This window comes from Gordionus sp. m RMFG-2023, chromosome 3, assembly GCF_954871325.1.
Source record: "Gordionus sp. m RMFG-2023 chromosome 3, tfGorSpeb1-WG-v2, whole genome shotgun sequence".
Taxonomy (NCBI): Eukaryota; Metazoa; Nematomorpha; class Gordioida; order Chordodea; family Parachordodidae; genus Gordionus; species Gordionus sp. m RMFG-2023.
This window is the reverse complement of record NC_088777.1, coordinates 51,501,153-51,516,066: the sequence shown is the minus strand read 5'-3', so window position 1 is coordinate 51,516,066 and position 14,914 is coordinate 51,501,153. Positions and strand designations below refer to the sequence as shown.

General features: G+C 27.6%; 1 protein-coding gene and 1 non-coding gene across 2 annotated transcripts; both read left to right on the top strand.

Moving 5' to 3' along the window:
• Positions 1-599: 599 nt before the first annotated feature.
• Positions 600-14,508, top strand: LOC135927165 (quinone oxidoreductase-like protein 2 homolog). Its single transcript, XM_065463116.1, has 10 exons — positions 600-732; positions 3,455-3,686; positions 4,698-4,794; positions 5,623-5,750; positions 6,096-6,205; positions 7,365-7,446; positions 8,332-8,451; positions 8,845-8,969; positions 9,245-9,479; positions 14,373-14,508. Exons 1-10 carry the CDS (start codon positions 722-724, stop codon positions 14,439-14,441), a joined length of 1,209 nt encoding a protein of 402 aa, XP_065319188.1. The 5' UTR covers positions 600-721; the 3' UTR covers positions 14,442-14,508.
• Trnar-ccu (transfer RNA arginine (anticodon CCU)) lies at positions 949-1,021 on the top strand. The gene has a single exon. It is a non-coding gene; the product is annotated as a tRNA-Arg (tRNA).
• Positions 14,509-14,914: the final 406 nt, after the last annotated feature.

Here is a 14,914-nt window from a genome sequence, read left to right as displayed (position 1 = left end):
TTCAAATGGTAAGAAACTGTATTTAAAATTACTTGCATAGACATAACAAGACAAAATTAAATACTTATTTAGTTGGCTAAATTAATAAAACAAACAAATACAGAGTTAAATAACATCTGTCGTTAGACCCTAGAAACTTAGGCAAGGCTGATTTTATCATCTATAGTTTTTTATTAGTCATTTTATTTATTCTTTATCCGCTATATTTCTGTAAAATATATTCATAATCAACTTGATTTTATATGTACATTTTTGTATATCATTGATAAGAAATATAAAGATTGCGAGCAACAAATATTATTTATTACATATTATGAATAATTAATTCGTGAAAGAAAAAAAAGTATAATTGAAATAAAGTTCCAATAAAATAAGATAGATTATTTGGCTAATAATATATTTATATTCTTGTCCAAAAATTATTTGGATAATTTTAAATATTTTATTGTTTCGATATTTATATTGTATAAATCAGAATGATAATTAATCATAAAATCACAAAACTATTATATTTATTATTAATTTATTTCTTTTAAACTGAATTTTAGTTGTCATAATATTTTTTAATTGATAATTTCATTAAAATTAAATTAATTATGTTATTGCCATATTTGATTGCTGTCGCTAATCAAAATCTGTTAGGCTAAGTGATAGTATTGCACTCTCCTTTTTTCAAATATTTAATTTCTTCGCTTATTAGCAAGGCCTATTCCGTTTATTAATGATGTACAGGTATGTTTATGTATTACAAATTTGCGATAATAATGATTATTATTACATTAAATGGATTTAAATATATTTTAGTATTTTAAAATCAAACATATTTAAAAAAATTCTATCTAGATTATTTATACATTTCATTTTTTATTAGATTATTTATATTTAAAATAAAGATATATTTATAATGTTACAGTATATAATGAAAAATCACACATGTCAATTTAAATTGCCCCTGTGGCCTAATGGATAAGGCATCGGTCTCCTAAACCGGGGATTGCGGGTTCGAGTCCCGCCAGGGGTACTTTTTTTTAAATATTTTTTTTAAACAAAATATTGCGTTTTATTCTTAGCATATTTATTTTTTTTAAAAATGAATGTAAAATATTTGAATAGTGCTTAGTAACAAGGTAATTATATGTTTACATTATTCTTGCAATGAGATTCCTATACTGATTGATTTTGTATATATGTAATAAAAATACGCAATATTTTTTTTTATAGGCAGGCAGGATTTTTAAGGTTTATATGAATATAAGAAAGTGAAAATTATAAAATTCATATCTTACTTAATGAATTATTTTAAAACCTTTTTAACTTTTTTATACTTAAGAAATTGTTCCATTTAAAAGTTTTGTACAGCTTCAATTCTTTTTTCAAAGCTCATTTGACCAATTTATGATTATAATTATATTATTTGTCAAAATATTTATAAGTATTTTTAATTTTATTGTTATTTTCTATATAATAAAAATATGCTTACAAACAAATAAAATTTAATGGTCAACTTTTTTTATTATTTAAGTTTTCAAGAAGCAATTTCGTTGAAAGTTTCTACCCAAATGCATCTTAAAAAAATTTTGATCTCATCATCGGTTTTACATTTTTTTTTACCATTTGAAAAGGATGAATCTATTTTGTACCACTTTTCAACATGCTAGATAGAGACATCTATAAATGCTGAAATGAGGTATGAATGACAACCTATCAAAGAATATAATAACCACTCCTAACCGCTTTTGTTTTGTACAAAACAACAGGAAGGACATTTAGACTAAAAAAATCAGCTGCAAAGACCTATAAATATCACAAAAAAATGTTCCTAATTATGAGCACTCTACTAAATTTAACTATATTTTCCTTTTGATACATTATATTATATAACCAACCTGTGAATAATTTCATATTTAATCATCATATTCCTATAATTACAAAATATAGTATCATGCTTTTAATAATAATATAGTTCAAAATATAAATGAACATTTAATTATGCTTATAACTTGTATCTTGTTATTTTCACATATTGTTAAATTATTTAGCCGAGTCAAGTTAGTCATAAATTCAGGGTTGAAGCCAGAAATGAGCCAAACCCACCCAGTCCCAATGAGCCACACAATTTATCAATAAGGTTAGCAAGGCAGGCTCACTTTGGTCCATTAAGAATTTTTAAAACAAGTTGTCCAGTCTGGCCAGGGCCCATATTTTTTTTACCAAAACTAACTCATTATAGTTTTTAAAAAATTTGCCAACCCAACTGGCTATAATGTTTAAAAAAATTTGCCCAGACTACTTCCTAATTTTACATAACCCTATCTGGCCCACAATCAGGTTTTACCATAATTTCTCCAAGTTTTTTTTTGTACAAATTTTCTGGACATCCAATTTTTGATATCTATATCCAATTTTTCCACAGATGTGAAGGGTAAAATGGAATAACCTTTCCTATAATAATAAATTATTACAATCCGGTATGTTTGATTTTATTAGTTTACCAAAAAGGATTTTTATGTTAATGGAAAGCTTTTGGCCAAGAATGTGTCAGCCCATAAATGATCTGGATCCTTAATTTTGAATTATAAGGTATCGCAGGATCATATTGAATGCTAATACTATCATCAGAGGATTTTTATTTCGCAATTCATCATTATTGGGTAAGTGTAAAGTGGGAGCTAGTACAGAAACTAGTTATCTGGATCCAGGACATCTAGACAAAGTTGGTCCACGCAGACTAAATTTATTATCTTTATTAATTACAGTAAAATTTAAGGCTACAAGGGCACAGCCTTTTAATAGTCATTTCAATTTTAAATTAATACTGCATTATTTTTGCATAATGGATGCCATATTATTTGATTTTAATATCGAAAGATAAGGATAACCATGGTTTGGTTTAATTTATTATGTTGATGTTGACAATGGATTATAAAATATAATAAATAATATGTAGGACGACGCTTTGATAGGAAAAGTTAAGGTTAAGGTATGTTGGTAGGAATACAATCAAATTAAGAATATCAGATGGGGGTAAATTTATAGCCTTGCTTAGAACAGTATAATCTTCTGCAAAAAGGGCAAAGATCCTTCTTTTAACATTCCATGTTGTATTTAATTTCTATGATTATGATTGTGGATTTTAAAATCCTAATTTTTTGCATTTTTAATTAATTCTTATGTTTATAAAATAACTTGTATAATTATTTTGTAAATTTACAATATATATATTTAATTTATAAATTCAAAAAGTATTTTAATTTAGTTTTAGAAATCTCTCAAAATAACAAAGAATCGACAAAATATTAGCCCAAAATTTTTAATAAAAAATATATCAATGTTTTATATGCCCGGGTTTTGGCCTATTAAAAATTTCGCTTAAAAATTCTAGATTTTTAGAGGCCCTGCCCTTATTTTATTGGCGGTTATAAATCATAATATAATATTTTTTATTGCATATAAGAACACACTTCATACTTCACGTCGCTAAATTTGCACCTAAAGATCGAAATATTTTCCCAAATCTCTCCAAATATTGCAGTCGAAATTTAGCCCAATCACCGAAGCCCGTTACGGAACCGAACGAGGGTGCTAACAAAAAATCGGCGGCCATCGTAAAAGCTTATGGCGAAAAGCTCGTGATCGAGGAGATCAAACATCCTGATCCTGCCACTCACAAATTAGGAAAAGATGACGTAAGCGACCCTCTTGTCAATTTATATAATTTACGTAATGTCTACGTAATTTCAGACAGTTTTGCCATTAACCTGTCCAAGTTGAACTTGGACAACTTAGTTTCTGATAATTTTTCTGTGACACTTATTGTATAAATTAAAGAAAGGATTTAAATTTTAATGGCACAATTGTCCGACACTACACATAATGGAATCCATCCGGCAAAACTAGATTTGTTAAAAAAAAAATTAAAACAGCTGACATTCTATAAATATATTAGTAATTATTATTTTTCTTATTTAATACGATTATATTTATATTTTGATATCTTTTTTTTTAAATGGAATTTTTTTTTCTGGGGAAGATTGAAACGCAAGAATGAAGGGGTAATTTGGTTGGGGCTTGTTTGAGCTCTACATCGGATTGGCTTACAATACCATTACATTACAATACTAATTGGTAGTTACTATTATATAACTCTTGATTGGGTTTAATTGAATAAAAAAATCCTCGCTTTCCAAAAAGGGGTGTTAGCTGAATGATTTTGCTTATTGATTAGGAAAAAGTTCTCAGAATCTGCATTATTTAAGTTTTGAATTTCTAATATCTTTGACTTCTATTACGATATCCTATAATAAACGAAATTTAATCTTTCTAAATTGATAATTATTCCATCACCAATGATTGTATACCAAAAATAATTTTCCGGGTAAATTAAAAACAAAAACAATATATATCACTTTTTGGTAAATTAGACATATGTAAAAAAAAATTTTTTTTTTAGCGTTTATATCCACGACAAAAATTCAGTAAATAAATTTTTAAAAAAAAATTAAGACATTTACTAATATACCATTACTATTGGATTTGATTTATCAGCCATTGGTATAGAGGTTTTAGGCTAAGGTTGACAACAATTCCAATATTTTCTTCGTTTTCAGTTGCCAAAATCACCGAGCTCACAACATGTTAGTAAGGCAGTAAAAATACTTTTAAAAAAATTTATAGTCTCTTTTATAATTATTCACCAGGTGGTGATTCAGCCGAAGACCAGTTCCTTAACCTTCGCCGATCTATTGATGATTCAAGGAAAATATCAAATAAAGCCCGACGTTCCATTCGTAGCAGGTTATCTCATTCTATTTAGCAGTGCATTCAATTAACCAAACTAGAAGAGAAGAGAAAAGAAAGAAAGAAAGAAAGAAATAAATCATTATATTTTGAATCATTTTTTTCCCTGTATATTAAAAAAAAAAAATTATGAGCGGTTAATAATGTTTAACAATCCTTTATATAAATTTTCTAACTGATTAATTGGTATAAATAATTGTAATTTAATTTGTAAATCTTTCTTTCTTTCTTTAAAAATTATTGATTGGCCAAATTTTTTAAAAAATTTTTTTTATTCCTGGCGTAATTACGAATAAAAAAAAGGAATTACTTAAAAAGTTATAAATTTTACCTTCTTTTTGGAACATGCTTCTTGTGAAGATTTAAGAAATTATTACTTTTTATAAAATTAATTATTGGACGAAATAAAATACCTAAGGGTATGGTTAAAGGCAGGGATGTGAACCCCAAACCCGGGTTTAAGATATTTAAATTTCATTTGATAGAAATTTTGCTAACGGGAACGTAATCGAAACCGATTTCTTAAGAGGGGTCCTAACCCGCCCCAGGTCCATTTTACTTTCGGTCTTCATTAGTTGTCCTTAAATCGTTCACTGTTTGTTCTGTGGTTTCAAAATGCCCCAACCAAACAATTTTTTATCACAGCCCAGGTTAAAAGGGACGCCAGGTATGGAATATAAGATACTAATTGTTTTTTTTTTTGGTTTATATGTATTTTATAACGTTAATTGTAACTGTAGAATAGATTAGACATTCAAAAAAAAAGAATTTTTTATATTTGGTTCGATAATAGTAATATATTTATTATCCACCAAAAATTGATAGGCCGGGAAGTTAGTGGCAAAATACTTGAAACGGGAGGCGACGTTAAGGACTTTAAGAAGGGAGACAAAATTTTCGCCTTCTTGCCCAATGGTGGTGGCTTCGCGAATACCATGATTTTACCGCAAAAAGTTTTCTACTTATTAAAAATTAACGTTATTTTCCATTTTATTTACATTCATTTGGTGCATTGTAGTGATGTTAAACGACTCGTTTTGAGCCCATTTTTTAAAACGGCTAACTCTTAGCCGGAGAAATATTTCCCAAGCCTCGAAATTTCGCTAATAGATGTCCAAACCTTTGTTCCTTCTACAAACATAATCTTGAGGCTTAAGCAATATTTTTCTGGCTAAAATATTGAGTAGCCGTTTTTAAAAAAATTAAGTAAATAAATATTTGATATATATTACTGGAACTAGTGAAATATATGTTTATCGAGGATTAATTTTTTAAAATATATTTATTATTCTCTATAGAATTGTTTTGCCCTACCGCAAAATATGGATTATAAAGTAGCGAGTTCGTTGTACACCTCATATATCACCGCGTACCTCGGCTTGGTTTACAAAGGAAACCTAACTTCACAGTATTTATCATTAATTTGAACGATGAAACCATGTCGTGTTATTAAAATCATCTATCCACCCCCCATCCAATAAAGGCATTGGACTATTGACATATAATAATAATAATACCTAGACTGACGATATATTCATTTAAATGTGGTACATCAATTGAAAAACAGCTGGGGACGCCATTTTGGTTACCCATAATCATTATTAAACATTTTAAACCAGAGGTCAAATTTATTCTTATGTCTGACGCAAACATTGTTAAAGAATTAAAGGAATTGCCTGATCGTGGAGATAATAAAGAAGCAAGTTATCAATTTAATAGTAGATTTAACATGAGAAAAAATGGCGGTTCCAGCTGATTTGCATTCAACGACGCTTTCAGATGCTTTATCATGAATGCATTGTCAGTCTAGGTATTATTATATGTCATTGTATTGGTCCCAGTTTATCTCATTAAAATTCTATCAATCTTTAAGTCAATCGACTCGACTTAAAGGTAATATGTCAATTTTTTTTTAAGAGATAAAATAAAGTTTGGCATAAAAGTTTATTGGAGTTGTTTCTTTCTTTCTTTCTTTCTTTCTTTTCTTTCTTTCTTTTCTTTTCTTTCTTTCTTTCTTTCTTTCTTTCTAGACGATTTTATACATTTATAACCTTGACTTCCTAAACTATTTTTTTTTGTTACAAGTTTTCTTTTGCGTTAAGTTTAATCTATTTTTTGATTCAACATATCCTGCTCTCTTGATAGACAGTTGAATCAAAAATTGACCAATGAAAATGAGTTTAAAAAAAAATAAAATAAATATTAGCATTAGACATGGGAGTTTATTGTATAGTATTTTTTTTTTAAAAAAAAACTCTAAGCCTCATTATTATTTTTTTTAATTTCAATCGCATTCTATCAATAACTAAGGCCCTAGTTTATAGTTAATCGCGATGTTCGCTCGAGCGACAACCTATAAGGACCGGCGGGGGGGGGGTGATATGTGGACGTTTTCCCTCCTTAAAAATTTGCAAGTTATTGAAAATTCCCCACTTCTCTAAACATTATCATGAGTTAAAATATATATGGCTACGCCTATCGTTTAGCGTATATACTTATCGCTTCCGATTAGCGGGTATATTTTAAGCTTACTACAAACTAAAAAAAAATATTTTTAATATATATAGCGATAAGGTTTTGGTCACTGGAGCCGGTGGAGCCGTGGGCATGGCGGCTGTCGATATTTGCGCGAATGCCTATAAAACGAAAGTTTAAAACGCATTTTATTTTTAACCTAAAAAAATATAGCGGCGCGATTGCGATCAGCGATTTAACAGCTGACATTTTTTTTTTTTTTAAATCTGTTTATGAGATTTTAATTTATTAAAATCATTATTTATTTAGATTATTATTATTATGAATTGAATTAAAGATAAAAATTAATATTAATAAATAAAAAATATTGATCTCATAAACAGCTGATGAATCGCGATCGCAATCGCGCCGCTATGAATTCAAGGTAAGGCGATTTTAGTTTATAGGCTTTGAAAAAGTTTTTTTTTTCCAAGGGTCCGATCGAATAGAAATCATATGTTTTCGTAATTCATCGCTCATTAAAATAAAAAAAAACTCATTAGCATTTTTAGTCCAGATTTATCTATGAATGGACTCAATAAGTCTCTGCGAATTTTTGTTACGTAGCTTTTGAGACTTATTTGAGATCACCTAATGTAGCTTAAACATCGTTTTCTTTTTGTTCGACTAAATTTGGGGATGTCCTTGGATGATATTATGCCAGAGGTGTCGTTAGGGGAGATGAAAGAATTGTTACTTCACCCCCCTCACCCCCCCCCCCGCCCATTTTTATATATATCTTGGTAGCTCTTTCAAAAAATTTACCTCAAATTTGCTCATAGTTTTATAAAATTTTTCTTCTAGAAAAAGCAATTTGTTTTTCAGAATATAAGTTTCTAATCATCTCGAAGGATAACAACACCACAGTGTCACTTCCCCTACCCTTCCCCCATTGAACAATTGATGCTGACGCTTATTAATAATAGGCATTTTGATTTAATTTTCAGGAGACCTCTTCACTTAGTCGAAAGTTATTTAAACTTGTTGTTTGAACTTTAACCCCCCTGCGTACATGTTTAGGTTATAGGAGTAACGTCGAGCCCGGAGAAAAGTGAGGCTATACGACAAAAGGGAGCCTTTGCGACCATCGAATTATCGAATTTGTACAAAACGTCAGTCAATGCCGAATCAGAGAAGAAGGTATAATTAATGATTTTAAATTATATTTTCTTTCTTATATTTTTTTTTAAAAAAAAAAAATGATTTTTACTTTCAGCCGAGGACCGGGGTTCATCTGATGCCATTTAATTTATTTATGTTTTCTTCAAAGTTAAAACTGTATTTTCAAGAAAAAAAAGACCGAAAATAAAATGGCGTAATAGTTTTCTGCAAAAAAAAATAGATATTGCCGCTAATATTCGTCTAAAATGGCCAAATATAAATAGGAATGACTTACCCAACTACTTCTTTTTTTTAAGCCGCCATTTATTATTCTTGATAATTTCTCTTTAAAAAATTTCGCTAAATAAAATGGCAAGGTTAATACTTTTTTTAAAAAATTTTAATCTATTATTAAAAAAAATATAAAAATAGAAGGTAAATGGAAAGATCATAGAATCACCTATTAAACAGAAAGTTCTAGCTTTGACAGACGGGAAAGGTGTCGATTTAATCTACGAGACATTGGGAGGAAGCATATTCGAGGATTGTGTCAAATGGTTATTTTTAAAAAAATATATTTTATGATGGCTATTATAGTAATTGATAATTGTTATTTAGGAAAAATAATTACTATTTCCTTCTCTTCTCTTTTTTTTCTTTATTTCTTGCGATTACAATGCATTGAGTTATTTGTTGATCGAGTCGATGCTCTGAATTACTTAAAGTCTCCTATGACTACTACGTTAATATAATCTAAAGAACGATTTAAATTTTAATAACGCTTTTGAACTTTTGAACGAAAAAATAAAAATAAATATCAACTTTAATCAAGTTTGTCATTCGATGGCCGATTATTGATAATCGGTTTCTCTTCCGGAACGATTCCTTCAATCCAAACCAATCGTCTTTTGCTCAAAAACCACACACTTATAGGGTTTACTATGACAAATTATTACAATCAAGAGCCTAACACCATTTTTCAGGAAAGCTTCCAGGCCATCTCATCCTACTGGGAGAAAAGCTACATCCATCCAACCATAGATCCTCAGAGCTTCGATTTGTCTAAAGTTTTATTTTAATTATTTTAAAAAAATTCAAGCGTATTTTTTTCTTCTTCGAAGATCTGAACCTGATCCTAATTTTTTATTTTATTTAAAGATTAAAACGCGCGATATTTGAACTAACCCTAAATTCATAGAGAGCGCGAATTCGCGCCAGCTGTGAATTCCGGGTAAAAGCGGGAAAAGCGCTAAAGGAAATTTAAAAAAAGGTCAGGTTATTCTCATAGGATTTATTATTATACCCAAGGATGCTTAACAATGCCAAGAGAAAAAAAATTTCCATCATAGAGTGATCATAAAATAAGTTTTTTTAAAAAAATCCCCACTATTTTAACGTTAAACATTTATTCATGCGTTAAAAGGATCTAGTTAAAACGTCATTCGATTGCATTGGATATCATAGATGATTGTAATTCCTTGTTTAGGGGCTCTAAGCAGTTGTGATTTGAGGTTTAAAGTGGTTTATAATTGTGGTTGCTGCCATAAATTGTTTTTTTATTAACAAAATTAAATATCCAACAAGGGTCATTTTAGCATTGTATTATTATGTCAAAGACTTGACTAAGATTAGGTCTTTAGAGCAACAATAGATGGCTTATGGATTCTGGCTTTTTTCAGGGGTCACTTAAAGGGCCATGGTTAATTCTGTTGTATATCTGCTCTATCTATATGGCGCGCGCGATAGTTTTAGAAATGATTTAATTTATTTTAGGTTTTGATTCATCGATATAAATTGGTGAACATTTTTTTAGGGGTAATTTGGTTGCTGAATTAATGGTTGGCTTATTCCGAAACAAAATGGGAGGGATCCAAGCTGATCACCTTATTGAATTAAGGATGATATCCGGGCTTATTGTAAGAACGAGTTACGGGAGAGGGTGTTTTATCTGTATTAGCGAATCTGGATGACATTATTTCAAGTTCGCAATATTGTCCACCTTTATTAAAAGCTGTGCAAGATGGTATGGGGCAAAAGATTTGGGAATTTATTTTCTTCTATGATGATGAATATAATGAGGTTCTTTTGACATCATTTTTGTCACTTCTATATATTAAGAACTTATGGATCGAGTCGGTTGATAAAGAAAAATACTTTCAAAATATATTATTAAAGAAGTTCTAAATGATATACCACCAGTATATAATCAAGCTCAAACTATAACACCAATAGATTTAATATTTAATAAAGAAAATGATTATTTTTCATTTGGTACAAATGTTGCGAAGTTCTACAATATAAATAACATTGAACTGGAGGTTGAGGCCGAAATACATTAGAAATGCTTAAATATTATCCTTTTGTTGAGGGAATTTTTTAAAAAATATAATTACTGCAATACCTTGGCGGAATGTTAAATACGCCTAATAAACAAGGACTTAACGAATATTTATTTGAAAAATTGAATATCTTTAAAAAAAAATTGATTTGATTTAATCTATATAAAATACTCTTTTGCAAATTAATATTTCAACTCCCATTAAAAATTACTCTGTCTCATTTGCCTGTCATATTCTATGAATAGGCTAAAAACTAATTTGAAAATGCTTGATTATTATAAATATTCATTCTTGTTATATGCGTATGTCATGTTCTTCAACCAATATATAATAATTAAAAAAAATGTATTTTATTATACTTGACAATTTTTAATTTAAATTTTTTTTTTATTTATAATTATATTTTAATTTTAAAAAAAATATTATAATAAACTAACTATTTATAAAAATTACTAAATAAAAAAATAAAATATATATATAAGTATAAATATCGAAGGCTCTAAAAAAACAGCTTAATTTAGTAATGAGAGTGTCCATGCGCGTACGCAGGAATTTGGTCTGGGGGGGATAATAAATTTTTTTAAGAAATATTATTGTTAATATTAAGGAAAGCATAAATTTATTAGGACGAATATAATACACAATTTTAAATTAATCTGAATTACAAAAAAATTATATGTATAAACCGGCATTGAAAAACTATAAAATAAATGAGAAAATATAAAATATAAAGTGAATATAACCACGATATGACCCAAAATTGAAATTTGAATTTTTTGAGCCTTTAAAATATATAAAGTATAAAAAATTTAAATGTTGGAAATATAAATTAATACACAAAAAGTTTCTTAGGAATAATTGTATTTTGTATGTTTTGTAATTTTTCAATTATCTATCCTTGCTTGACGTTAAACGCCTGTGAATATTCAAAAGATCCAAATAATTCAATCTACTTTCAGAAGTTGTATTTCATAGGTATGCTTTTCAGAGACTTGCAGGCCCAGCCCCCGAGCTGGACCGTATTTTAATTTTTTTTAAACATACCCGGGCCGGGCCCGAAATATTTTTAAAAAAGACTCAGGCTAGGCCTGAAAATCTTTTTTAAAAAAATATCCGGGTCTAGCTGTATTTTAAAACCAAATATTTGAAATCGCCATTATTAGCTATAAAAATCAAAAATAAATATAATTTATTTTTTTAAAAATTTTATTATCAAAAAAGCCGAGCCGAAAAAAAAATTTTCTAATCTGGGCCGTGCCCTGCGAATAGTACCTCTGCGGGGCTCTGTTATTCTTCTTAAAAAAGAGAATGTTTTATCATTAGTTTACTAATGGGAAGAGTTGCTAATATATATATATAACCATTTTAATACATTGGGAATATAATCTAAAATGTGTTTGAAATAATGCTTAGCATCCATAGCATTTTTTGGGACTGTATCAACCATAGTTAATCTTTTAATCATAGTTATTCAGCTAATAAGGCATCATAAGATATTTTAACATCTTCATGATATAAATCTATCAAATATTTTTTTTTTCTATCACCATCTGAAAAAGGTTGGAAAGGCTTTTGTGGAAGTAATATCTACCGATATTATTTGATAAAAATAACTTAGTAGATGAATGTGATGAATAAATGTAATTATATATTTAATATGAGATAGGAATAAATATAAATTAATATTAACAATAATATTTTCGAATATTATCCGGCATCTGCATTTTTTGCCCCTCCTCCACCGCTGCGTACGCGTTTGAGTGTGTTCCTAAAAAAAAAGTATAATTATGTTTAAAAGTTTTCAAGCTAAAGTTTTTGTTTGAGAAATGAAATATAGATTTCGCGGTATTCGTTTGTTATTTTAAATATTTTACAAAGTTTTATTTAAAAAAAGGTATGTTGACTGGGAAAAATTGCCGTTAATTGTAAATGACTATTGGCTGAAATATAAAAATATTGTGTTTTTGAATATTTATTAAAAAAAATTTTTATTTTTCCCAGTTAGAGGGTTATAGAATTGATTGAGGAAGAAAAGAAAGAGACACAGGTTGCGCCCAATTTATAAAAAGTATCTCGAATTTAAGATACTCTTATTAGTAAAAGATTCAAAGTATCTTTCTAAAAGATTTAAAGTATCTTTCTGATATTTCTGAATAAGTTATTAGTCTTCTCTATCTAATATGCATATTTTTTTATAAAGAATATATTTAGATTCTCAACTCTGAATAATAAATTTGAAAAAAATGTTAGCATTTTCAACTTTGAATGTAGATTATAATAATAAATAAATGATTGTTGATATGATTGATTTGATTTCTTATATAGATATAAGAATGATCCCACACATTCCTGATTAAGGATATTATGTAGGAATATATTGTTGAATAAATTTATTTAGAGTTAACAAGAACATTTTACATATATCGGTAAAGAATGATCCAGAACTAATTTTTTATTACATAATATGAATAGTTGATAATTGTCATGATGGATAAATAGTTGTATAAATACTATATTATGTAATATATGAATATGTAAAGTTGATGATGTCTTATTTAGGATAAAAAAAAATTATTTTTTGAACCGAAAACGTAAATAAATACATCTAAGTTTGATTAGCAATTATTCGTATCATGCAGCCTTTCGACTTTTATAAGATAACATGTAAAAACTTTTATATATTATTTTAATATTCACATTAATTTTTATTAAACTTAAATTATAATTTTAAAAAATGTATTAAATTTAATAATATATAATAGAAATTTATATCGTCTTTATCTAAAAATTAATTTTATAAATTAGATTAACATCATTAAGTTTATAACCAAAATGAAATATGTAAAAAATAATTTTTGTATTTTATCTTGCAATATAATATTTAACGCAAGTTGGCGCTAAAGCGCATTTAAAATGAAAAGCCTTTTTAAAAGATCTGGTTTGACCGGATATAAATTTTCGCTGTAAAACACTTACAAATCTTTTAGAAATAGTTTAAAAATCGATCGTGCCAATCCTCTTTACCACACAAGGGTGAAAAGTTTAAATTTTAAAAACTTGTTTTTTGGGTCAAGTTATAGGTTTTGGGTAGTAGTTTAGTATTGCAAAACCTTTTGGAACAGTTTAAAAATATTAATGTCAATAATCTTTACTACATGAAGAAAATCGGAAATTTTTAAATAACTAATTTTTAAACTGGAATGAAAAGTCTTACGCAAAATCTTTGAGAGTAGTTTAAAATGAATTGTGTCAATATCCACATGGATAATTAAAATCCATAATTTTACCCAAAATAAATCTCGACTTGTTAATAAGATTTAATTTGCCCAAAAAATTTAACTTTTTTTAGTGCGAGTAAATGTGACTTAGTCTGGGTTCGAAAATTAAATTTGGGATTGGCCCTTGCATAAATCTATATTATGACCATGTCGTTATAGTGATCTTTTTATCATGGTCCTTCAACTTATCATTTATTTTAAAAAATACTACCATTAACTGTTGCTATTGGAGATTTTACCATGTATTTCATTGAAAATAGTTATATCGGAAATATAATTTGAAGTATTTTATTAATATATTAATTATTTTTATTGCCAAATTTGGTTAATTTATTTATTCTAGATAAATGACGCAATCGAATATCTCAAGCATAAGAAGTCTATAGGAAAAGTCATTATAAATCTTGAATAGGCAAATTGAATTTTTATTTATGTAATTAATATTAGATGAAAAATTAGCGTTTTATAATAATCACTTCTACTTTATTATGCTTGATCAAATAAATTGTCTAATTTATTTTATATGATGTAAATAGAATATTTCGTATTAGATATTATTTTCGTATCGTAGTATTTTCAAATGTATTGGCAATTTATGAATATAATGTTAAAAAATTATTTGTAATTATGGTGTAATTATTAAAATAGGCTTAATAATCTTAATTTATTTGTTGAAACCGTTTAAAAGAAACATTCCTAAATGTGAAAGATGGCCGACATTTTAAATATATTGCTTGCTAAATGTTAAATATTATATAAAAGCGATGTTTGAGAATTCTGATTAATGTGATGGTTTTAAGGTCTCTATAATATTAAATAATATCTTATAAAAGCGAATCTAATATTTATTTAATAACTTCCTAATTAAAATTGTGATTCGTTAAA

What these genes read in the sequence shown, in the direction of transcription:
- LOC135927165 (XM_065463116.1), top strand. An exon ending in AAAGGAAACCTAACTTCACA is followed by an intron (nt 6,206 to 7,364) that starts GTATTTATCATT and finishes TAATATATATAG; the next exon opens with CGATAAGGTTTTGGTCACTG. An exon ending in TTCGAGGATTGTGTCAAATG is followed by an intron (nt 8,970 to 9,244) that starts GTTATTTTTAAA and finishes ACTTTAATCAAG; the next exon opens with TTTGTCATTCGATGGCCGAT.